The following is a 26,215-nucleotide window of genomic DNA, read 5'->3' on the forward strand; positions in this document are numbered from 1 at the left end:
GATTAGAATCAAAAACTACTAATCCTCGTTAAGTTTTACCCGTTAGTTCGCAATAAAAAAAACATAAGTTTTATTTTAACTTCCAGGTGTAGTTAGCCTGCAGGTTTATTTCACTAAAGCAACAATAAAATAGTGACTTTCCCAATTTAAGCTACCTTATGGTATATCTTACAGACATTTTTAAACAAAACGGCAAAAGAAATAACTTACTATTAGTGTTTCTTTAAGTAATTAACCAACCATTTGCACTGAATTTAAAAAAAAAAAAAAACTCGAATCAAACCGTAAGTTTAGATTCTAGCAAGTGTTTTAGCTCGTTTAAACGGTTACTATCGTTGAAAAAAAAAGTAATAAAATTCACGCATGCGCTAACAACGTAGTCAGCAGGTATGGCGGTAATAATGCACTGCAGTTGTGTGTAACGGGAGTAGCTTACACAGGTGTTGGTAATGTGAGAAATTAACAAGTTCATTTGGACCTGCTCCTGAAATGCGCCTGAGGGGCTGATTAATGTCGCTTTTAACAGGGAAACTAAAAGCACAACTTAAGAATGAGCAAACGACCAACTAATGAGTAATTTGCTTTTTTTTTTTAAAAAAAATCATTATTATATATTCATAGGCTGACAGCTTGTGTTAATAATACATTTTTGGACATCTTGGATTTATATTTGTCAGCATTTTTTTCCTCTCAATTTAAACCTGATGCCAAGAATCACATTACTGTGTGGCTTTTGTCCAAGAGCTGAAAACATAACTTTGTTATTCTCTAACTTTGGAAGATTATTGGCAAACAAAAGTGCGCTCATCAGGTTATACAACTAAAAGGTTCTAAATATAATTAACAACTTGTGACTTGCTACAAAATTTACTAACTTTTCTTGCCTAAGAGTTTTGTCCAGGCTTTAAGTAGCACGCTACTTTCTTGTTCTTTATTCCAGTTTTACTCCGTGAATTAAAAGGTTTTATTCATGCATTAAATGTATGTATGGTGCTGTGGTTACAAAGTCTATACAAAGCTTTACTTTCTAATGCTCCTTACAAAGGTTTCTATTTAAAATAAGGAAGTAACTCCAGCCTTTAGACCAGCACCTTGACAGTTCATGATATGTATGTAACAGTACATTAACCTTTGGTTGCACTTCTTTCAGACAAACTCAGGAGCCAAAAACTCCAGTCATATAAATCTTCAGCACCTGAGCAGTAAGGAAAAAAGTCATTTTGATGTTTTCTTAAAAGTTTCTGAATATATTGTCATTATGTGTTATGACATTCAGAGATATTTTTCTTCTCAGGCTCGAGGATGAGATAAAAAAAAGAACCTACCATGGAGAAGTGCTACCCTTCTTCACAGAAAAGTGAGCTCCAGACTTCAATCAGTCATTGCTGCAAAGAACAGAGGCGGAGGTTAGACTTTCACAATTCCAGGGTGTGCTATCAAAGCAACCAAAAACTCTTCCTTGGCCATTTCTTGTATGTATAACTTCTTTACTGCACATATTGACATGTTCCCAGGCTTCAAATCAGAACATCTTGTCAACACTTGTGTGATGTTCTGCCCTTCGTCAACGGTCAGTTAGACATAGCAACCACACTAGAGCTCACCGCGAATTATATAAGCTATTTGAAAGAGACTCTTCCTCCAGGTATTCTGTCTAAAGTAGGTCTAATGCATCCTGATATCAATATTATAAGTACATGTTATGATCATTTTAATGTTTTTCTTTTCTTTTTTTTCCCTTTCCCAGGTTGAGTGGTTGAGATGAATTCCAGCATTTTCTGGAAAAGCATACAGAGATCACAAAAGAAAAGGTACACAATCCATATAAGAGTTTTGAACTCGCTAAATGGTAAGAATACCAAGCTGACTGTCTGGTTTTTGTTTTTTCTCTAACAGAAAAACAATCAGGCTTAAAAAGAATGTTTCACAGAGGACAAAGCCGGCTGTTAAAAAGTCAAGTGAGGAATTGTTTTTCATTAAAAAATAAATAAATAAAATATTTCATTGGTACATTGTTGTATTTGTTAACATACTGCTAAATTTCAGATCGTGTCTCAAGATGCCCTCAGAAAGACCTCTGTAAAGAAGTAAATCAGCCATCTATCACAACAAATACTCCTCTGACGATGGATGAAACACTTCCTCGAGCGCGGAGCCTGACCACAGCCCATGCGCCGCCAATATTGTTGGATAAATCGACTGTTCCCCGAGGACAAATGCTGCCAGTGTGCCAGGATCAATTTCTCTCTGCCTCATTTCAATTTGTGGAAAATAACTGGATAAATTCAACCACCGCAATTATGAATGCAACTTCAGGTGTTTTCACATCACACCACACTTTTTTACCCAGCTCATCTTCAGGCCATATGTTATGGGATGCTGCTTCTCACCAGGTGGATCCTGTTACTTTCCTATCAGGTCATTGAGGCCAAGCCTGTACCCCACCTGAAAAAACTGAAGTGTGTTACACTGACTTACCTCAGGTTAGCCAACCTGACATTGTATCAGTAGAAGATTTTACAAGCCAACTACTTATCCCACCATGTAAACTTCAAAGTGAACTTTCAAGCTCTGATGACCTCACTCTTGCAGTTTCAGAAGCTTTGTGCGATTCAAGACTTTTCCCAGACTGTGACAACTGCAGTAGCCCTTTAACAGACAGTCAGTGTGATGTGGTTAGTCCACTTTGGCTCGATTTGCTTTTGAATAGCAGTAACTTGTCCTAATCTTGTAGATTTTGTCCTTTCCCCTGAAACAGGTCCTGATTAAGTACAAAGTTACTGCAACTTTGCAGTTTTAAATGGCCAGCTAGTAGAGAGACGGCTGTATTTTTTTCTTTCCTTTTTATTTTAATTTGCGTATAAAATGTGTTTAGACCGCAGTGATGCTGACAAAAAGTAAATGCATATACAGAAAGTTTCAAAATGATTAGCTTATAGCAACACCATGAGGTCTTTATGCAGTTAGGTCTGCAGACTTCATTAAATGTGTTTTGCCAATATTTGATAAATGTTTGCATTTGTCCCCCTGCATTGTCAGACTGTTGCAGATTACATTTCTTTTCATATTGAGTAACATCTTTAATTTTTCAGTGCAGCATTGTAAGAATTATAGTAAAGATGAGTCATAATTTCCACTAGAAACCTCAAAGCATTTAATCTAGATAAAGATATGGCATCTTATCAGTTGAAAAATCTTTAAGCTCCTGAAATAAATGGAAAAATTTATGTACTGAATGTAAATATTCAATATGTGTAAGTCTTAAACCCTTTTTTTTTTTTTTTTTTTTTTTTTTTTACAAAATAAGAAATGATACAGTAATCAGTGAAATGTACAAACATTAATGGAAATGCAGTATATTTTAATTTGTTAAATTCTGACAAGCTTGAACCTCAGTACTTAGGAACGTCTTTTTTCTTCTTCACAGCCTGAACACTCTCAGGCAAGCTTTCTTGCAACTTTATGAAGTAGTCATCAGGAATAGTTCTCCAGGCTTCTCGAAGGACATTCAAATCTTTCCTTTGGATGTTGGCTGCTTTTGTTCCGTTCAGTTAAGATAATCCCGTACTCCTTCAGTCATGCTGATGTATGGGCTCTGGGGAGGCTAGTGTATGACTGATAGTATTCCATTGTGTGTGTGTGTGTGTGTTTTCCCTCCAGCTGTGCTTTTACTGTATTATCATGCTGGAAAATTACCCTCTTTTATAAACAGTGTTGCATAGTGGACCAAAACTTTTGTTCATAAAAAAAAAAAAAAAGGAGCACCAAACCATGACTGACCCTCCATCGTGTTTTACAGGTGGCTATAAACACTCCCTGCAGTACCCTTTTCCAGCTGACCTCTGTACATCCGATTTGAACCAAATTTTTTCAAATATGGATTACTCATGCCATAAGATCCAATTTGCAGTCCAGTCCAGTTCTTGTATAATTTAGCACACCTCAGCCTTTCCCCCCAGTTTCCTTTCCTTAAGAATGGCTTCTTGTCAGCCACCCTTTCACTGAGACAATTTCTGATGAGAATTCTGCAAACTAAGGCTGAAGAAATTGTTTTTTTTGTGACAGGCTAAAGGTAACAAAGTGCCTAAAGATAAAGTTTAAAACTGGTTCTTTGCCCGTAGAGACAACACTGATTCATCCCTCGAGTTAGAAGCCTTTTTAATTGCATGAATGTTGCTTATCAATCTTAAGCACAAAACATTTCTTTTGTACTTAAATTTTGTGTTAAGTAGTTTTAAACATTCCTCTAAAATTGTCAAGTACAAGAACTGGACTGAAAATGGTTGAAAGGCAGCCAATATCTGAAAAAGGTTTGGAATATTTCCAGGAAGCCTGGAGAACTACTGGTCAAGACCACTTTAATAACTAAATAAAAATGACAAAGTCTGGCTCCTGGGAAGCAAAAGTAACTAAGGGGCTGGCTCAAGACTTTTTCACAACACTCTTTGTACCTGCACTTAATTTTACCTCTTGTTTAGCTGGTATTAAAGAAGAAAACTAATCTGGATCACCCATTTCCTTTGCTGTCTCCATTCAGGAGACATGAATGTACATGGTTAAATTAAGCTTGACCGAATGGTCGCCACTAGGTGGAGGTACTAGGCTCATGGTTCACACTTAACTACCCAACTCCTGAGGAATTAAAAGTAATTGACTGCACTCGCAAATATGCACTTCTGCTGGCACAAAACATTTACTTTAGACTCCTAAGGATGCTTCATTTAGTCTTCATCTTTATTGAGTAATTCAGCTGGGAACAAAATCTCAATGTGCAACTAGAGGCCATTTAAACATTACAAATACTCTTCGGGATATCTGTTTACATATTACAGTGATTTTTTTAATGAAATACAATAAGCCACATTTAAAAATAACATGGCTACAACTAAGTCGAAAATACAGAAGCAAGCCCTGCAGACTGGAGCACAACATCTTTTAGACTCCTGAGATGCATTTACATCTTACTGGTTACTGATTGAGTATAGAGAGACTACATACATAATCTGTTGTGTTTTAGTCAAATTTTGGAGCTTGAAATGTTAATTTTTAACATTATCATTTGATATTTGAAGGCACAGTTAGAAGCAGTGATAACTTGACATTTTCAACACCATAGTGAAACAGTACAGCTGGTATTACTTTGGTCTTAAATATATGTGCAAGTAAATATGCACACACATATTTCATCATCTTTTGTTTAAAACACATTTGCTATTATGGGAAACACACAAATGAATATTAAATAATTATGTCTCTATTCAAGAACAAAGCTTTCTTCATACAAACAGCAGTGTTAAACAGTTCAAAATGAATTAAATGTTACGTAGGATATTGTATCATTTATAATTAATCTTTTGGTGTGTATTATATCATTTTCAGGTCCTTCACGTTTATGTCCAATCTTCCTGTATTACATAAATATTAAAGTGCAAGTTCCAAGCAGTATCAAACTATAGGATATGAATATAATCAGTAGTTACCTTGTAAATCTAGAACCAGTTTTATAAATAAAGAATATTAAATATAGAATGATTTAATAGAAATTACAAATTTTGTTTTAAGGCATTGCTGTGGGAATGAGGCAGGACACTACCAGCTATTTCTCCAACTTCTCCACTTGAGTCCCATTTTCAGGTTTTTTCTGAATCTTGTAGTCTTCCAAAAGTGCTTGCGCTGTGTGCCTGCCAGTCCTTTTCACCACAGCTTTGATCCCCAGGTTGTCAACATTAAAGGCAGTGATACCGACATTAATGGCAGAATTGACAGCGTGGTCTGTGGCTTGTCCTGCCGCTGCTCCATACCTTCAGGTCAGAGCGAGAGGCGGGGAGGAGAGGGTATGGGAAGAATTCATTAATTAATATGTAGTGCAAAGACTGTAAAGATGCCATCATGCGTCGAGTGAATTTCTGTGAGGGAGTGAGGGTTGCAAGTGCATGCAAGTGTGCAATCTGGAATAAATACATTTGTTTGCCAGAATGTAGGCAATTTTACCCAATTGGAAGCAAATGGGAAGATCTTTTTTGGCCAATTTCATTTACAAATTCTAACCAAATCAACTTGTATTGACACATGCATGCAAAAACAAAGCCAATTTAATACTGTAGAGTCCAGCTTAGTGATTACCCAGGAATGCCTAACGAAGCCAAAAACGTATTCAAAGAAAGAAACAGTACGGCAGATTTTCATCATTATAAGAACATTTTAAGAATTTCCCTCCTGAAACCAGTTTTTAACTCTGATGTGAAGATATCTGATAACCATTTTGCAGAATTTCTTAGAACACGAGAACCCGTTGAGGCAGGCAGGATGAAAATACTGTCAATTAGAACATTTCCTTGAGAAACACTGTTAGAAATCAGTGGAATCACTTAAAGAGGCCCCGTAATCCAAATTGGCACACAAGAAAAGGGAGTGAACTGGTACAGCATAGGGCTGAAGAGTGCTTTGTTAAAGAGAACAAAAAAAACCCAGAAGCTTGTGTTATGTGCACAATTAGAAGTGCAAAGCATTAAACAGTTGTGGAGAATCAGGAAAAATTACACTTTGTCTCATTAGGAGTGTCAGAGTTGTTTTGTAGACCCCTAAATCTGCAAAGCAAATTGAAGAGAGTGAGTGCACTTTTGGTTTTTGCTTACACAATGTATGCAGTCATTTACAACATACACATCAAAAACCCGTCTCGCGAGCAGTGCTGTTCAAAAAATTGCACAGGTGCACATTCAAGCAGTGACAGTAGTCAGAAGTAATTAAACTATATTTATTTAATTTCTTACTTGTGTTTTACGGTGGTCACTGTTTCTGAAGCTACACTTGTAGCTATGTCCTTTGCTGCTACTTCCAAACCTGTCCACATGGTTGCAAATCCTGGGAAAACATAAGAGTATTATTTGTATGTGTTTGTTTGTAACGGTAGATACATTTATGCAAAGGGTAATAATGAAATACATCAGATTCAGATTGGACAAAATCCCCCTGAAGCGTGTCTTTTACTGTAACATTTCCAGAATAGCTGCTATTTTACACAGCAGACATTCAAGCTGAATTTTGGGAAAGAGGGCAAAGTCAGAGGGTGCCAAACCTGGTGAAAAGGACAGGTGGCCGATGCAGGAAAAGCAAAACAAAAAATGCTTTTTTACCATGCTCTCTGCCAGTGCATGATAATACACAGCACAGCTGAAGTGTTTTAATCTGAATACTATCCTCTACACCAGGGGTGGGCAAATCCAGGCATCGAGGGCCAGTGTCCTGCAGGTTTTAGATCTCACCTTGGGTCAACACACCTGAATCACATGGTTAGTTCATTAACAGGCCTCTGGAGAACTTCAGGATATGTTGAGGAGCTAATTTAGCCACTTAAATCATCTGTGTTGGTTCAAGGACGCATCTAAAACCTGCAGGGACACTGGCCCTCGAGGCCTGGAGTTGCCCACCCCTGCTCTATGCATTTGTCATAGAAGCGCTCTTATTTATCTATTTTTTTTAATTTCTGGTCATGTGATAATGACCAAAAGGTCTTTTCAAAAACATCTGTGTATATATAAAAGCACAAACATTAAAAAATATGTTTTTTAATTAAAACAAACAAACAAACAAACCCAAAAAAAAAAACATGTTTTAAAGAATACAAAGTGAAAATTAACTTTACCTTGCACACCACTTGCAGCCACCACCATGGCTCCATCAATGTTGGAACGCCCATCTTTATCCTTCTTCATAGACTCTGGGATCAGCTTGCCTCCGTGTTTTTTCACATGTGGAGCCAACTCTCGACCCACGCAGCTAGCAACAGAGCACACGCCATCCACTGCAGTAAGAAAGCATTAGTAAATTATAAGTTCACTGCCAAATTACCACTCAAGGGCAGTAAAAAATGCTGACTGAAGATGACTTAATGACCTAGAAACTGGCTGACTTTGACAGCTCCTCCTGTAGCTTGCTTGGCAACATGGAGGCCTTTTGTGACTGTGGGGCTGACGGGGGTGGGTTTGTCCTCTGGAGTGATATGTTCTCTGAGTTTAGCTGCCCCTTTGTGAATAGCTATGCCCGTGTACTCAGCTCCTTTGACCAGTCCCCAGCTTAGCCAGGATGCACCTGACAGGATCACACAGGGCAGACAGCGTTAGTGAGGACTGCTGACCTATATTCATAAACAATCCAATTCCAAACTAACTCCTAACTTTGTAAAACAATGATATTAAAAATTTAAGAGACACTGCTTACCTGTCAGGATCCCATTTGCCACCTTTTCACTCCATTCGGGTAAAGTCTTTTCCTCTTCGGTCTCTGCTGGAGTCTCTGCAGGAGCCTCTGCTGGTTGCTCAGGTGTATCAATAGACACCTTCTGGCTGAGATTAATGGTATCTGCAGCTTCTTCTGGAGCCTGATCATAGAGACACATTGGTTAGCCAGTGCAGAATGAAGACAGACAGTGTGGGATGAAAATAAGAAATACTTTGGACAACTTGTGGAAGCTGCACACATCTAACTTCAGATGTTCGTCTCCCAGTAACCCCCCAAGGCACACAATGCATCCTCTCATTCTGCACTCCTCATTACAATGCGCTATTTGTTTGCTCTCAAACAGACTGCCATTTTAAAAACATCTCTCTGCTGTAACGAAAGATTTGAGCTAAAAACCTCTGGTATCCTATTAGACTGAATAATAAAGAAATTTAAAAATTGCTTACTTTCTGATGTGATATCACCTCCATTTGACAATTAGCCTGTGTGCATTCATTAAAAATGACCTTGCCTGGTGTCACTCCAATCAAAATGACACCTCCATCATGGCTAAACTGGCACTTGTCTTTCAGCTGAAGCTCTGAGGTTCTAACTGCTGCAGATAAGAGCATTATAACTGATTAATTCTCCTCACCTGCCTGAGTCAAATCCCCACAACGCTGAGGCAGGGGTAATTTGGGGAGGGCTGCTAGATCAGAAATAAGCAGCAGCAAGAGTTTTATTGCAAGCCAACAATATAGCAGAGTGCAGCATCAAAAGTATTGTTTGTGTAAGAATCAACAAAACAATTAAACTGGAATTTAAAAAATCTGAAGTTGGGAACGTTTAGATTTTCTAGTTTAAAAAAAATATATATATATTGTTATTTCTTTAAACACAGAAATCAAACACAGCATGATCTCTGTTTGGGGATATATTTAGCCACAGACTCTTCTGTTTGGGAAACACAGGCCTTACAGCCTGGTCTCTGTTTGCAATTGTTTGCCAGATAATACCAAATATTTCATGCTGTTGCAGATCTAACCACAGTGAAACACACTGACCTGAACCCTCAGATCTGTCATCTGGGACAACAGGTCCTGAAACAGTCCTCTGTCTGTAGCAGGGAGCTCAGAGGACAAAACCACTCCCACATAATACCCTGGAGCTGGTGCCATCATGTCCGGAAACATAAACACACCAGTGTTACAGAGTAACACTGGAGAGTTCATGGCCATGAGAGGGTACAGCCAGTCACACACCTGCCAGGATCAAAAGAAAGTGAAGAAAATAAAGAATGCAACAGATGGAAAATGTTAGGGCTATGCGATATGACCAAAATCTCAAATCCCGATATAAGAATTCTATCATCCGATAACGATATAAATCACAAAAATGTAACATTTTCTGTAAATTCTGTGAATCTCGGGCAGCTCGACTTGCGGGAAGTGTTTCCAGCTGCGCGTCATGTAGCTGGAGTCAAGTGTTTTAACCGATGCATGAAACGATACATTTTTAGACATAAGTTGTAACGGCCGCTGTTTTCTTTGTAAGTATTTATTACACGGCGTGCTGCGGGGAAAAGCCTGTTCTAACGTTTGAGTCTAAGGTTTATTTTTTAGCACCTGGCGGCTCTTTTTTTACTTCTCATCCGTAAACAATCTGCTCTTTCACGTGATTCAGTTTATTTTGAAAAGTCTCAACAGGATCTTGAGCTTTATTGTGAAAGGTTTATGTGGAACATAAACAAGCGGACACGCGATGCTGTTACCGTCGTTGCTGCTAACCACAACGCATAAAAACAGGCGCTTGTCCGTCAGTAGTGTGGTTATATTAAATATAAGAGAAAGAGAGAACTTTAAGAAATTAATATAGCCACGATGAAAAAATATTGCCGTAAACAGTTTATTTTGCGACACCACGAAACAAACGATAGCGTAAAATGAAACGATAGATGTTTTTATATCATCATCCGATATATATATCGTTATATGAACAGCCCTAGAAAATGTGATTAAAAACAAATCAAAACAGGTATACTATGATATGAAATGATGTGTGTAATATAGTATAGTAAGTGAATTGAGGTGAAAGTAACATTTAACAGGAGAAAGAAGCCTGCAGACATTTTGTTTTACTAGAGGTTTTCAAAACCTTGAATGAATCCTGGTTTTACAAATGGTGCTTCTGAGGAGTCCACAACACAGTGAGACAAACTAGAGTACACAGTCATCCTGTGATTGCTGCATGTCTAACAAGATTACAGAGCATAACTGTGTAAGCTGGGTTTACGTAATTACTTGCACTCATGTGAATCACTGATGTCACACACTTTCAATAACACCTGGGAAATCCCCCCACTGAATAGGCAAATTTTAGTCTCATGACACCAGTGGCATGAAAGGCAAATGTAATCATAACAAATAATCCTGAATAGGTTAGAGACATTTGGTGTTATTGATTTAGTCTCTTAATAAAGAGCTTAAGCTGTGTACATACCTCCAAACCCTTTCTTATCTTATTATTGACTGGTTGCGGTGTTGACCTTTACAAATCCAACTTGGCAGTTCAAAACACCTCACAACCTTTGATTTCACTGCATCGTTGGTTTTTATTAACCAACTTATTGCAAGTCAAAAGAAAAAGAAAAATCTGGAAAGCATCTCAAACTACATCATGCTCATCTGTGAAGATTCACGCCCCATGTGATATGTTAAAAAATCCCCCCCCCAATAAAAAAAAAAAAAACAAAAAACAAAAAACCCATTACCTAATAACAGTGTTTTATTTATTTTTGTGACTAAAAATTTCATGTTAATATGTGATTCTACACATTTTATGAAACAGGTGGTGCAGGTGTGGGTACTCTAGCTTCCTAGAAAATTCTGGTTTTTAATTTTTTTTTCTCCATCTTTTAACTAGCCCACACCATGTTCCGGTGTATTCGGCTTTAAGTGCACATCCTCAATCAATTTACAGGTAAAGGTTAAGGTTTTCATCTTTAAAGGTCTTTGAGATATTAATGTTCAAACACTGCTTTAGTTTTAAATGTGTAAAAAAACAAACAAACACACACACAAAAAATCCCACCTCCTACTAAAAAAAAAACTTTATACTTTTTCATTCATATTAAAATACATTTAGACACACCTGTCAGTTTGGGAGCTGCATGCCCATCTAGCTCCTAGCTATTGTCATTTTCTTTTTAAAACGGAAAATTAAGTTCACACATCATCTTGGCATAGTGCACATCCCTACACATATGAACACTCCAAATAACTTCATTTCTTTTTCTGAATACTGTCACATGTGCCCCAAATCTGATTCATGTCTGGGATTCCCCCGAGGATGACATCATAGCCATAAACCTACCTACTGGGACTAGGGCATTAGGTAAACAACCCTCACATGACTCTGTTCTTAGGAGGATGGACATTGATCTTTAACCGGCCTATGTCCCTCTGCTGATGACTCACTGTAATGCGGATGTTAAGAAATTGAGCAAACATCTTATGAAATCGGGTAAAGGGACACAAAAAAGAAAAAGAAGGAGAATTGATAACATATTTTTTTGAGTGATTGCTTAACACCACATGAATGTGTCATTTTAAAATAACAAAGTAAAAAGATATATATATATATATATATATATATATATATATATATATATATATATATATATTTATTTTTTTTTTCCTCTCTTACCTGCAGAAATGCTGGTGGTCGATTAGGCACTCTGTCTGAGTGATCGCTGGTAAACCTCACCAGCCGCAGGTAGCCAGGGTATGAGGGAGCGCTCACTTGCCCCTCAGGTGTGACAAAAAATATCTGCACACCGTTGGGAATGTACAGCAGCTCCTCTCCATCTTCACCTATGCTCTGAGGGGAAGGTGTCGAGTTAGATGTATGACTGTAGAACTCTTCCCCGACCAATGACATCTCCCCTGAATCTGTTCCATATGAGACTGATATGTGACCATCGGCCGCCTGAGGAGAGTAGGCTGGAGGCTGTTCGGCAGGAACTGCAGAGGGTCTGGTAGGTGAGAGGGGTAGACCCACTCCTCCGCTTGGAGGCAAACCTCCTACAGCTCTAGCTGGCTGACCATTAGCAGAAGGAATGTCTGGTGGAGGTGGCCGTGCTGGCTTCTCTGTGGTGGGAAGTCCTGGGTAGAGACCTTTTGCAGAAGTGCTTGTTGCATCAGGGGCAGATACTGCAGATTCAGAGTCAGAGCTGGTCTCTAGTATGGCCATGCGGGTGGTGATGTTGTTCAGGGTCTCCTGCATCTTCTGCTGCATCTGCCTTGCTGATTCCCAGGAGTTGCCAACACACTCTTCCCCCTTCGAAGGCACACTGATAGCCCTAAGAAGGTGCTGTCGTCCTTTCTTGTAGAGCTCCAGGGCCTTACTCTTGTCTCCAGCTTCATCTGCAGTGAGTCCTTTATTGATGCACTCGAAGGCCCTTTCATAGCCATCTTTGATCACTTGAAGTCTGGCATTATCAAATGCATCTTGTTTAGCTTTCTCCATTGCTCTGAAACAAGACAATTGGATTTACACGTAAATTTCTATTAAGTACAGCACATGCAGGGAAATGATTATCTTGGATAGACTTTGAAAGGGCTAAAGGTTATTCAAATGATATTTACTGCTTACTTAACTTCGACCCCAACTTAGAAGTGAAACGCATCGCGAAAATGGCCCTTTTGGTCTTTCTAGATCACATGTTACCTGGTTTATTTTTGTTACGTACGTCAGTGTTACTGGTTTAAAACAATCCACTAAAACAGGCTTTAAACACACTAATCCTCATGTTAAACTTGCTAACACAGATCAACAAGAGCTAACATCTGCGTTCGGACAAAGTCAGGAGCTATGCCACGATTTTAGTGTACCGACAGCAACATATCTATATATAACATGTGAAGTCGTAATTAGTGATAACAACTAGCTGTCAGCTAGCTCCAACTCACCTAATAGCGAATGATATTAGCTCTTACCTTAGTGAGCGGAAAAACACCAAAGAACAGCTTATTAATTGGCCTGCTAACGTTCCTCCTAGCTAGCAAAGAGTGTTAACTTCAATCAGCAACCTGAGTAAATAAACTAGACTTCGCTGCTGGACGACTCCCTAAAGTAAAGGAGTGCCAAGTGGTGTCATGAGGTCATTACTGACCTTTCAAAGCAAAAGTTCCACGACCGACGTGCCCAATACGATCACATGTCAGCCCCCTTTTAAAAAAACATAGATACCGGAAGTAGTGAAACGCCACCTAAACTTGACAATTTTTGTAGTTCGCCACTATAACCACAAGAGGTCACTAAGCACCCACTCAAATAGCTTCTACTGACAAATGAACCATTTGAATAAGGGGACACTTCCATCTATTGGTCATAGTGAGAAACTGCAACAATTTATTTTCCATTAAATCAAATTTCAGTTCCATTAATATCAAGCAGAAATTATGCACTTATACACATTATACACTTCCATATAGATTCAAAAACGGTGACTGAATGATGCGGTGGCAGTGTAAATATATTTCTTAATATTAATAAAGAGACACCTTTTAGGACTTCTAATCAATAATGCAATAGCTGAACTTATGATAAAAAGCAAGATCACAATGCAGCATTTTCAACAGTCTCAAGCCATGCTAAGGTTTTTGTTTTGTTTGTTTGTTTGTTAAAAATATTTATAATTTTTTTCTTTGAAGCTATTAACCAAATTTTGGGGAAATCTTGGATGATGCACTATGAATGCAGAAAATTCTAATTTTGATCTGACATGCAATACCATCAGGTAAGCATGTGGCTGCAATATGTTGATTTTTCAGCATCACAGTATACCAAACATGCTGCCATTACAGTGATATTTTACTGTTGGAAAGGTAAGCCAAAAAGGAGACAGAGATCTCTAGTTTGACCTGGAGACCCTGTGTTTCTTACACTTTTCAATTACCAGTATGTATCTGTTGATTGCATCACCCTAAATCACAACAGTGGTCATTAACTGGTACAGCAGTCTTAGTCATGGTAGCCATTGCTGACCACAATCAATACAGAAAACAGCTGCAATAATGTTAAACATTAACAATAACAACAACAACAGATCAAGATAACTGGAATAGCTGTTATAACTATGTAACGTAACACGTGAATGTCAGATGAACAGACCCATGAGTCTTTAAGCTAGTGGCTCCTCCCCTTAGCCGGCTACAATACTTGTTTAGAAAAATGCACAATGGAGCACTATCGGTCATGGATTGGCCTCCCCGTAGCCTGGACCTTACAAGAAATCACAAGAACATTTGCCTGAGAGAGTTTGGGCTGTGTCATGACCCTTGAGCTTGATGTCCAAACTCAAACTATGCACTGAAGATTGCCTGCTATTCCTGTGTCTGCAGCTTACTCAAGCTTGCTCCCATAATCCAAAGACATGCATGGGTTAGTTTAATAGGTGATCACCAATTAAAGTAACAAAATGGATATGTTTTCATTAATGTAACTCAAATGAATGTATTCAACAAAAAAATGAAAACAGATTCCCGAAAGCCTCTTTTATACCTCAGATGTCTGAGCTGACCTCGGGTCACCCAGCTGTTGAGAAAGCTGAAACATTAATCTGCTCAGTGACCGTTTCCTGTTTACTGAACACTCACAGCAGCTGTGAAACTGAGGATTCTGTTTACCGGTGCTAAATCATTTTAATGTTCAGACGAACCGTTGACCGACTAGACAGAAAATTATGCTGGTTCATCAAAATGTTGATACAAATGTTGTAAAATATTTCCAGAGGAGAAGAAAGTGACTCAGATAGGACATGCCCACTTCTTGTTGTTCTTCTTCTTTCAACACTCTGCAAAGGACTCATTGAAATTGCTAACACATGTTATTGAGCCCCCAAGGACAATAATAAATTTATCTACAAATATACTAACGAAAAGAGAAGATTTGTTATGGATTTTAAAAACATGTCACGTTGGCCATAGATCCTTCAGTGACTAGATTTCAGATTTTTGAAACTGCACACCAGAGGGAGTCAAATCCTACCTCAAACATAGATTTTGAGTATGAGGTGGTGAAAACGGCACAGTTTTTATGTTGCTCTGAGTTCAATCTAATCAAAAACATTTAACATCCTTCATAGTTGAAACATTTTGTTTAATCATGGGAATGATTAGACATGGAGCTTGGTTCAAATGTGCCTCTAATGACTATGAAATTACCTAGCATGTCGCCATCAAACAGCAGAAACCTACAAGCATTTTAAAAGCAATAAGAACAAATCAACATGCATAATTTACTAAGAATGAACTTTTTCTGAATCGCTTATGTTTTTGTTTTACTAGTCTGACTCTCATCAGTTTCTTAGCTGCTGTGACCCTGGAAAATAGCTCAACAAGTCTAATCTCCAGTTTGACAGATTCCCAGTATTCACTGAGCACAGATGCCAAAACACTGGGACCAGACTGGACATGCTCTTCACACATGTTGCGGTGTTAATCCAGTGCAGCTTTAGCTCACTATTTTCAACTCTGTCATGCCCGAGGCCAAGCTGATGTTCAAAGAATCTGAGCTCCAGTCCTTAACATGTGAAGGTCATACTTAATAAGAACTGTGCTCAAAGTGAATAAAAAAGAAATCTGTTTTTCATTCTCTTATTACCGACTTTGTTTTCTGAAGTTAGTTATAGTTTATTATTCATCTCATTGAATTGTATGTGCATCATACTCTGCTTTACTGTAGTTCTCGTCCAGTTGTACTGAGTGCACTAGAAACAGGTCGCCTGTCTTTACTTTGATTATATTACCAGATGGGGAAATTTTGAATTTGTTCCGCTTCACCGAGAGGTTGACTAATGTCTGTAGCTGGAACAGGCTGGTAAAACATTGTCTTCTGTTGTTAAGGTTGGCCCACATATGAGCAACATATGTATGGGTTACCATTTTGGAAGAGTGATTTGCTTTAGATCTATAGATCATGGATTTAGTTTGGTCACAGCAATGTTTTTCTATGTGGACATCAGAATTGTCTTAATAATCCATTTTTGAACAGTTAAAAATTATTAAATGATAATGATAATTATTAAATTATCATTCGTGCAGCACAAACTAAAAGTTAGAGGTGGCATAACAGAGAGAGTATGACTGTTAGTCTTGCTGTTTTCGCTGTTTTCGTGAAGAGTTGCAACATTAAGATTTGTTTTAACCAAAAACAGGTTATTTGAATTCTTTGTGTAAACAGACTTTGACATTTCAGTACTCATGGAGCTACTGAAACACATGCACAATGATTAATGAGGAATTACATCCCAGCCAACACTCAAATGATATGCATGTGGGTTTTTGGCTTTGCTGATCCTCAATTATTCAAGTAACTTAAATTCAGCAATCTGCTTTTTTGGGGAGTTTCAGTTTTGAGTTTATAAGATAAAAGTCAGATTAAGCAGCTATAAAATGAGTTATTTAAGAAGTTATTTGGAAGAACCAGACACAAGGCTGTAATGAATGTATAACTCTTTTACAGGCAGCTCTGTGGGTTTTTTCCACATGACTACTATATAATGTTCATAATGCCCCTTAAAAAAAAACCTTAATAAAACTGTTTTGTCCAGATTCCCCCTGCCTGACCTCGTATTTTCCTAGACTGCTAGTCTTCAGTTTAATCACAGTGCGGATCAAAACATACCATTACTTTAATGATTAGTCAGTTAAATCGCATGCAGTTGTTCTCATATTTATCTATTTTTATCTTTTGGCCAGACTTTCATTTTAGCTGTAGACGCAGTTGTGTCAGTAATTTATTGCTGCCTTTTTGTCAGTGTCACTTTGTTCCAGATATACACTTTGTTTTCCATAACTTTTTGAGCATATATGCGATGGTTGGTGTTCATAAAAACAATTATAATCAGAAGAGAGTAATGGTCACGTCCACTGTTTAGTATTTCTTTTATATCGGTTTATTGGAAGAAAAATGAGGGATTGAGCAGGGATTATGGCACTGAGGGGCTTCTCAGGCATTGTGTAAACAAATTTATGCCTGTGTGCCAAAAAGAAGAGCCATAGTTTTTCATAATTTCATAGTTATTTGTCAAAATGGAAGCACAAATGCAATCAGTCGTAAAGGACTGTTCCAGGCTCAGATTTTTGCTATGCAGGTCTAATGTTAGGTTTTTTTTAGTTTGTGTGTATAATAGATAAATAATCCTCTCAATCAACATTATTCCAAACAGTACTATGATCTGTTCAAAATGAAGACATTCATCTCGAGTAAATGATTAACCTTTGTATTTACTTATTTATATGTCCTCGTGCAAACCCGCTAAATAAGCATTCACCATAACAAGGCAACTATGTCACTGCAGTGGCGTAAGTAGTGTAGTATATATGTAACATAGTATATATGTTGTTATCCAGTGCACATCTCCTATGAACCAGTAACAAAATGGGTAGTGGTATTCCATGTGTTTCATTTTTTTATATTGTGACTAATAAACAGGTTTGTTAAAGAGCTAAATGTGCATGAATGAGCTATAACTATAAGCAGAAACAAATGGAAATTGTGCAACCACAACAAATGCGAAAAAATGAACAACAAATGATTCCAATTAATGCAAGCGTCGAAACGAATTGCTTTTTTTCCCTGGTGAAGCTGTAAAAGACACATTAAAATATGGTGCAGCTGTGTCCTCTGCACTGCATTTTTGAGCCACAAATGCACGCCGCTTGTCCACATGTCATAAAACCCCATATAAATTAATGGTTTTCCTGACAGACATCAGGATCTTAAGTCACAGTTTCCCCTCAGTCCTCCACTGAGGTCCGTATCATAGAAAGTTAGTGTCCCTGAAGTGGCTGCAAAAAGTCAGTAAAAGAAGAAAAAGTTCCGCTTCAGCAAAGCCCCGTTCTCTAAAAAATGTGAGTATTTTAAAAATAATCTTGATTAAAAGAAAGCTGATAAAAAAGTATGGGCAACAGTAAGAATCAAAAGGTGACTGGTGTCCTCTATTATTATTATATCAGCAAATCTCACCATTTTGGTTGATAGTGATTAAATTAGAGGAAACTGAAATACCTTTTCTTTATGAAAAACTACATGTGGGCATCCTAACCTCATTTTTTAATCAAATGCTTATTGTTCTCTGTTGAAATCCACATAAGCTGCACAGGGCTGACTGAAAAAAGAAAACTGGATCACGGTCGCTAGTAAACCTGTCTCAGGCTTTGTGATTTATGGACAGAGAGATCATGTTCTTTTCTGACTCCAGCAAGCTGCACAGTCTTGCACTATCATCCCCAAGGTGAAACAATGCTTTAATATTTGGGAAAGCTCGCCGTTCCCACTTTAACATCTGGTTCAAAGGGCGCTAAATATTGAACAGGGCATACCAATCTGGAACACTGCTTTAATAGGAGTCATCAAGAATGACACGAAGTTAACATAAGCGCTCACTCACAGATTTGTATTTTTTTTAAAAAGGGTCTCCTGCATGAATCACCCAGCTGTTAAAAAAGTTATTATCTGTACCGGGGGCTACAGTTACTCCTTACAGCAGTCTGACAGTCTTACATGCATGAACGCTTTAGCTCAGGAAAAATGCAGGGAAAACTGAGGTAACAGAGGTTTGCACTAGACTAAAGTAATTTACCTATAAACTTCATCTCTGGGGTGTTATGGGGCCTTTACATAGTTTACAGTTAGTACATTCCCCTTATAAAAATTACTAAAAATCCAAGCTGTTATAGTCCAGATGACGATCTGTTGCTTCTTCTTTATGTGTTCTTACATGTTTAATTACATTAATAAGTGAAGGGAGTGTTTCAGTGTTGGCTAGTGAATCATATTCATGTGGTTAAAATGCTGTCAGACTTTAACTTTTTTATAAAATTGCAATTGCATTATATTTACATAAGATGTACGACTTTGTTTATATGCTCAATCTTATGGAGGCAAATTTAACTTTGAAGTACAATCTTCTTCCCTCACTAATGCTCATCATATGTAGTGCATAATTATTTTTTGGCAGAACTCAGACAACAAACACAGACATGTAATGGCTTTGCATTCAGCTATCCTTCTGAGCCATGTTTCCATCTGAAAAACAAAAAGCTGCCTGAAGCGACTATAAATGATATTCTTACTGCACATACAGCGTCTTGAGCCACCACTCTTCCTAATATTTTTGCTAAGAAAATAGAAGTAAAACATATAGGACAAACACAGAGTTTGTACAGTTCCAATGAGCTTGAAAGTTATTTACACCTTATTCTTTAACACACCCTGAACTTTCTTGGGAAAACTTTCTTGTCGTCACTCGGAATAGTTTCTTGAAGGACATTCAAAGCTCCTCTTTGGATTTTGGCTTTCTTTTGTTCCGTTCTAAGTCAGGACAATCCAGGAATGCTTTTACTGCATTGGCAGTGTGTTTGGGATCACTGATATGCTGAAAAAGAGTTCTCGCCAATCAGATGATTTCCATACGGTTTTGCCTGGTGACAAGATCTCTAATACCACAGGCTGGTATTATGTCAGGTTTTTGGTTAATAGCTCTTTGGAAATCACCTCATCGGTACAAAAATAATATTTTATGCCAATCAAATTGTGTTATATTTGCCCTTTATTTATAGATTCAACTAAAGAAATGGTAACAAATTATGTGTTTTTGGAACAGGCTGCTTGTAGCAAATTGCTGAAAGATACAATTTAAATGGGTTATATAAGTTTTCTGTTTTGTGCAGACACATCCTTTAAGTTAGGAGCCTTTTTTATGCTTGAATGATTCATAGGTCAGCATTAAGTGGTTTAATAAACAAAACAAACAAACAACAAACAAATATTCTTCTAAAGATGATCAGATTGGAGGACTGGACTGAAAAAAGCAGCCGGTGTCTAAAGAAAACCCCTGAAAGACCTTCCAAAAGCCTTGAGAACAAGTGGTAAGGATTATTTCATGGATCAGATTTTAAAGAGTTAAGAATGAAGTCTGTTTCCTTGGAAGCAAAATATAAAGAAATGAGGGGTGAAGCCAGACATGTGCACACAGCTGTATGTTGAATGTTTTGTGTGAACGTAAAGTCACTGACCATATTTGAAGAATACCATGTGGATGAGCCATAGTAATGACAAAGCCAGCAACGGAAGATTCACAAACGCACGCAGACATCAGTGGAGCAGTTTCCTAAAACACTAAAATATCTCTGGCAGGAAAGTGTGGAAGGAAGGCCAAACATATTGAGTCCGGTACATCAACATCAAAACAGCCAAAGACTGATCTAAGAGACATACAAATGAGAAACACACAATGTTTTTTGCTTCTTCTAGAGGCTGAGTTTTAAAATGTATTAAGATGTTAAGAGCTTTTTGTAACCAGTCAGTATGTGGAAAAAAAAGAAGCTGTGATTTAGGGGAATAACTGGCAAGTCACGTGTGGAAAAAGAAGCCTGATTAGTGATGTGTATTTTGGCCACATTCTGTTTCTGACATGAGAAAAATAATAGTCAAAGTTTAATAATGAATTTACTTGTGTACCATATCTCACATGGCCAGACTCAAATGCAGGACTCAGTTCAGTGCAAGTTTATTTACAGTTCACAAGTCCAGTATGTACAAAATCCAGTCGAGGTGGCTCTTCTATGTTGTCTTCTATGATGTTCTATGTTCTCTTCATTGGCTCCCTGTTAAATCCAGAATTGAATTCAAAATCCTGCTCCTCACGTATAAGGTCTTGAATAATCGGGCTTCATCTTATGTTATTGACCTTATAGTACCATATCACCCCATTAGAGCGCTTTGCTCTCAGACTGCTTACTTGTTGTTCCTAGAGTATTTAAAAGTAAATTAGGAACCAGAGCCTTCAGTTTTAAGACCCTTCTTCTGTGGAACCAGGTTCTAATTTGGATTCAACAAACATACACCATCTAACTTTAAGATTAGGCTTAAAACTTTCCTTTTTGCTAGAGCATATAGTTAGGGCTGGATCAGGTGACCCTGAATCCTCCCTTAGTTATGCTGCAACAGGTCTAGGCTGCTGGGGGATTCCCATGATGCATTGAGTATTTCTTCTTCAGTCACCTTTCTCACTCATTATGTGTTTGTACTCCTCCCTGCATTGAATCATTACTTATTATTAAACTCTGGCTCTCTTCCACAGCATGTCTTTTATCCTGGCTTCCTCTCCTCACCCCAACCAGTCACAGCAGATGGCCCCTCCTCATTGAGTCTAGTTCTACTGCTAGTTTTCCCTTCCAAAGTGCTTGCTCACAGGGCGTCATATGATTGTTGTGATTTACTCTGTTGTATTATTGTATGGTCTACCTTAAAATCTAAAGCACCTTGAGGTGACTGTTGTTGTGATTTGGTGCTGTATAAATAAAACTGACTTGAAGTATGAGAGTATAAAAGCAAGTATAAAAGCTAAACAAGGTAAAAATAGACTAAGATGGAATCATGATGAAGGGTATGCAATTTTTCATGGTGGGTTTCAAAGAGTAGGTACTGGTGTGTGCACTTCCACGGATGATCTGATATCCTCGTGTTGGTGTTGTTCCCAGATCATCATGAAAATGTTGTTCCAGGTTCAACATTGCAAGTGACCAATCACATTATTGTGACGTTATTCTTTTGCGCACCAACCCATTCGTGCATTTATGAAATTCCAATTTTGCAAGGACAATATCAATTCTGCTTAGCGTTTATTAAAGGGTTAGGGTTAGGGTCCGTTGATCGGCGGACAAAGGCGGTTTCTCGCAGCTTAAGTACAGTTTTTTGTTTTACGCCGGTTTTTCCCGAAGTCGCAAAAGTATGACATCACAACATTCTGATTGGTCACTTGCAATGTTGATCCTGGAACAACCTTTAGTATGATGATCTGGGAACAACACCAACACGAGGATATCAGATCGTGCGCACTTCCACACAGTCTAGAAATGGCACACTACTATCCTTTGTATCTTTTCTAGTGAACCTTATGTTTCTATCCACTAAGTTGATGTGAACAGTGAAGGCTTCTGAGACAAGGCTAATCAAAAGGTATTGGCTGAAGCATTTGCTTATTACGCCAACCCTTTTAACAAAAGATCTTTTAGCATGCAGCTCCTGTACACAGGGCTCGAAGCAAATAATAAAACAAAGCAAAAACAAAACAAACAAACAAACAAACAAGAAAAAAACAAAAAAACAAAAAACTTTCCACCTTAGTAAGTAACTACATCAAAGCAAAAGAATCAAGAGGTTTTTTTGTTTTTTGTTTTTGTTTTTTTTTTGCTCTTTTCATTCTTGATATATATATTTTTCTAATACTCTATTTTTAAACATATTTTTAAACAAGGAAAATGAACTACACCTTTTTAAATCACTGTCATAACTATTCCACAGGTTAACTCCTCTAACAGAAACACATCTCTGCTTTATATTTGTCCTTATCTTGTTTTTTTTAAAGAAATCTGTTCCCCTTAAGTCATATTGACTCTCTCTGACTTTGAACAGCTTCTGAGTACTGGGGCAAAGCAAGTTATTTTGTGCTTTATACATTATCTGTGCCATTTTATATTCAACTAAATCATAAAATTTCAGGGTATTCAGATTAATAAACAAAATGTTAGTTGGTTCTATATAGTTTGATTGGTTTATAATTCTTCTTCTTCTACTTCTACTTCTTGGGTTTTGATTTTGACCCAGGTGTAATCCACGTATCTGTACCAGTGGCTAGATGCAGTTCCTTTGAAAGAGCCAAGAGCTTTACTTTCCACTTCCTCCATGTAAAGGTTGACTACAATGGGTGACACATAAGCCCATGGCACATTGGTGTTTTTGTCTGTAGAAACCCTTGTTGTGGTGGTTAGGCAGAGTGTCCAAATCTGATCGGGGTAAAGCTGGTTCTGTTTTCTAAGGAGCTGACTTGCTGTAGTGATGTTCTCACAGTCTCCACTGCCTCTGTTGTAGGTATGCAACTGAAGAGAGAGAGAGAGAAACCACATCAAAGCACACTATGGTTTCATCTGCTATTGCAGTGAAGTCAGTATTTGATGTGATGGAATGTGTTACCCAAAAGGGGAGCTCGGACAGTGGTGAGGTGCTTGGAAAAATTGTAAGTGGCTGAGTTTATACTGCTAACAATGGGTCTGAGTGGGACTCTTCTTGAGGATCTTCGGAAGTCCATATATACAGGGTATTGTATCCCCTGGGTACAGACGGTGGTATGCAGTTAATTACTTATTGCTGTTTTTGTGGCTGTGATGACATCCACCATGGGTGGCTGTTGTGGAGAAATTGCAAAATTAAGTCATTTGGCTAGTAACTTCTTTTCAGATTCAGTGAAGAAAAGCTGTGATTTAGGGGAATGACTGGCAAGCCTGATTAATAACGTGTATTTTGTCCACTTTCTGTTTCTGACATGATAAAAATAATAGTCAAATTTTAGTAATGAATTTACTTGTGTACCATACCTCACATGGCCAGACTCAAATGCAGGACTCAGTTCAGTGAAGGTTTATTTACAGTTCACAAGCCCAATATGTACAATATGTCTGATAATTTCTTCATCTACTTTTCCTGACTGTCTTCCGTTGTGGTGTCCTCCTGTTTTTGTCTGTACGGTCTACGTATCGACTCGGGATGATACGTTTTTGTTCGCAATGTACGGAATTTATGAAATTGTCTGTCTTTTCATATAATTTGTTGGGCCTGCTGAGCCTTTCCACAAACTTAGAAACTTCTTCTTAAATCAGGGAGGGTAGGAGTGTTTTGAATCCCTGCAGACTTTGATTGATCTTATTCTGGAGTGTATCGATAATGAAATGGACCTGTCTTATCCATTCAGTTAGAAGTCGGTGTGTGCTCTCCATAGAATCAACTTTGTTCTTTTCACCTGTCCCGTGTGGTTCTTTGCCATCAGAATTATTGTCTAAAGGCCAAGAAAGATGCCCAATGGATTTACTTTACCAAATGGACCATTTGGAATCAACTTTGTTCTATGTCCCCTGACCATGGATCCAATTTGCAAACTCTTGTCTATCTGCTTTGTCTTCATCTTAGGTTAAAGCCTTAATGCCCACTCACAACTTGCATCAGTTGATCTCAGTAAGTCACATGATAGGGTGAGTAAAGGTTGCACAATGGTTCCACCTGAAACCTCTGAAGATAATGACCCACACCTTTTTCACACCATGGCTCATATGATGAGGCACATGACCATAGTAGGTCAACAGTCCTCTTAAGGGACAACTCAAATTAGGGTTTAAATACCTGGGACTCTCCACCATTTGGTCTAATACTTGAATAAGCTTCTCTGATAAGAGGTGAAGCATCGTCAAGAAACTTAAAGAAGTCCACTCGCTTTTCTTTCCGAGCTCCTTAGATTACCATGACCTGGATGACTACTAATGTGTTCAGCATGCCAGAGCACATGGAGGTATTCATTAGGTACATCAAGGTGTGGCTCTGGTATTTAGCCTTACCTCAGTTTGAGAACTGAAACAATCCGTTTTCATATCAGGGTTTGGAAAACATAGTATTTACAATTAGCAGCAGTGCATGTCTAACCTTCCCGACAATCCTATGAACCACCAGTCATTGTGTAAAGTTCAGTAAAAATATACATATTTTAAGTCAGAAGGCTTAATTTTTTAGCTGTAACCTAAACACACCCACAAGCTGCAGGAACGCACAAACCCATGAAAAGGTTGTAAAATAGTTTTCTTTACCATCAATAAGAATACAGTTTAGTTCGAGATGAACCTTCTAAAATGCAACATTTACCTAACTTCTTAAAAACACCAAAGGCAGAATGAAGCTCATCTCTAGGCAAAAAAAACAAAAAAAACAAAAACGTGTGTATGTCATCACTTCAATGTTTCACCTTTTCTATATGTGTAGATTGATGAATGTATGGTGTCTGACAGCAGAAAGATGCTTTTATTAATACTGCCAAAGGGGTAAAGTTTTTCACTGGTAAGGTTTTCTGCTCACCTTAATTCTGAGTTTGAAGCATGCACTTACAAGTACGATTAATGACATACTTGTTTGCGTGCCAAAATGCAAATTTCTGGAAGGTTGTTATGAAAATGAAAAACTTTCAGGATGTATGCACAACACTGACTAGATTGATGAGTGATGCAGGGAGTGACTTTATTCAGGAGTTAAATATTTTAAAATGCATGAAGCATGTTTTTTTAAAGGATTTTTACATATTTAGTATCTTCTTTTAGCTATTACTGTAATATTCTGTAATATGTATAACATGTTGATCCTGAACGTAGCTCATTGCTATAATTCAGTATTGGATTTGGATTAGTCCTTTATCCTTTTTGGTAACCGGACCCCAGTGCACTATGGGAAGTCTTGCAGGAAGCGAACCACTGCCCAAGAGTCACTGTAATGACTCCCAACATTGTTAATAAAAGTTAAACCTTGGTACGTCCAGAACCTTAGAGTATACAGCACAAAACAAGGCAGTTAGTACATGAACGGCGCTAATACGTTAACAAGCTAACTGCACGCAGCCCCAGCACGGGGAGTTCTGCGTTAACTCGCTAACGGAGGATTGCCGCATTAATGCGGTAATGGCGTTAATGTCATTTTAACGAGATTAACGGTGACGGCACTAATTTATATGAAAAAAAGGGGACAATTTAGCACCTTGCAAAGTAAATTATAGGCATGTATTATTAAACCTTTGTGGAAATATCATAATACATCATGCATATTTCAACTTCAACAAAAGGTGTTTTCGGTTAATGAATGCTAAAAATGAGTCTTTTTATCCCATTGCTAGGTGGGTCCTGGGCAATGTGATGACATATCTGGTGTAGAAAAGTACTTTTAGGGGTCTAAGATGTACCTGTGTGCCAAGTTTGACTGCTGAACTTCAGATTTTTTCGGAAGGAGTTTGTGGACAAAAAAACAATCAAGTACACAGGCAGTAATTTTGTGCATTAAAGTAACATCCACTTGTTTCGGTGAGTGAAACATTAATTTCAGAGTTATATTTTGCACTTTG

The 26,215-nt window shown here is 37.9% G+C and overlaps 1 protein-coding gene and 2 long non-coding RNA genes across 5 annotated transcripts; 2 read left to right on the forward strand and 1 right to left on the reverse strand.

Moving 5' to 3' along the window:
- Positions 1–340: 340 nt before the first annotated feature.
- LOC148098978 (uncharacterized) lies at positions 341–1,320 on the forward strand. The gene is made up of 3 exons (XR_015720041.1): positions 341–387; positions 1,151–1,202; positions 1,295–1,320. It is a non-coding gene; the product is annotated as an uncharacterized LOC148098978 (long non-coding RNA).
- Positions 1,321–1,811, forward strand: LOC102787772 (uncharacterized). The gene is made up of 3 exons (XR_437132.2): positions 1,321–1,406; positions 1,515–1,659; positions 1,748–1,811. It is a non-coding gene; the product is annotated as an uncharacterized LOC102787772 (long non-coding RNA).
- A 2,905-nt stretch (positions 1,812–4,716) lies between these two features.
- Positions 4,717–13,480, reverse strand: spartb (spartin b). Of its 3 annotated transcripts, none has more exons than XM_006796581.3 (8): positions 13,394–13,480; positions 11,926–12,751; positions 9,285–9,482; positions 8,221–8,380; positions 7,897–8,091; positions 7,646–7,804; positions 6,774–6,864; positions 4,717–5,801 (listed from the first exon to the last, which is right to left on the reverse strand). In XM_006796581.3, the coding sequence occupies exons 2-8, from the start codon at positions 12,745–12,747 to the stop codon at positions 5,597–5,599; spliced, it is 1,830 nt and encodes a 609-aa protein (XP_006796644.2). In that variant the 5' UTR covers positions 12,748–12,751; positions 13,394–13,480; the 3' UTR covers positions 4,717–5,596. The 3 variants fall into 3 exon arrangements, with proteins under 3 accessions (XP_006796644.2, XP_006796643.2, XP_006796645.2); XM_006796580.2 differs by lacking the exon at positions 13,394–13,480 and adding an exon at positions 13,218–13,385; XM_006796582.3 differs by lacking the exon at positions 13,394–13,480 and adding an exon at positions 13,218–13,385 and having other exon boundaries at positions 5,660–6,587.
- Between the last annotated feature and the right edge of the window lie 12,735 nt (positions 13,481–26,215).

The sequence above is a fragment of the Neolamprologus brichardi genome, chromosome 14 (assembly GCF_056152115.1).
Source record: "Neolamprologus brichardi isolate AB-2024 chromosome 14, ASM5615211v1, whole genome shotgun sequence".
Taxonomy (NCBI): Eukaryota; Metazoa; Chordata; class Actinopteri; order Cichliformes; family Cichlidae; genus Neolamprologus; species Neolamprologus brichardi.

What these genes read in the sequence shown, in the direction of transcription:
- spartb (XM_006796581.3), bottom strand. Translation starts at nt 12,747, where the DNA reads ATGGAGAAAGCTAAACAAGATGCATTTGATAATGCCAGACTTCAAGTG. An exon ending in GACCACCAGCATTTCTGCAG is followed by an intron (nt 9,483 to 11,925) that starts GTAAGAGAGGAA and finishes TGATCCTGGCAG; the next exon opens with GTGTGTGACTGGCTGTACCC. An exon ending in TGACAGATCTGAGGGTTCAG is followed by an intron (nt 8,381 to 9,284) that starts GTCAGTGTGTTT and finishes CTCTATGATCAG; the next exon opens with GCTCCAGAAGAAGCTGCAGA.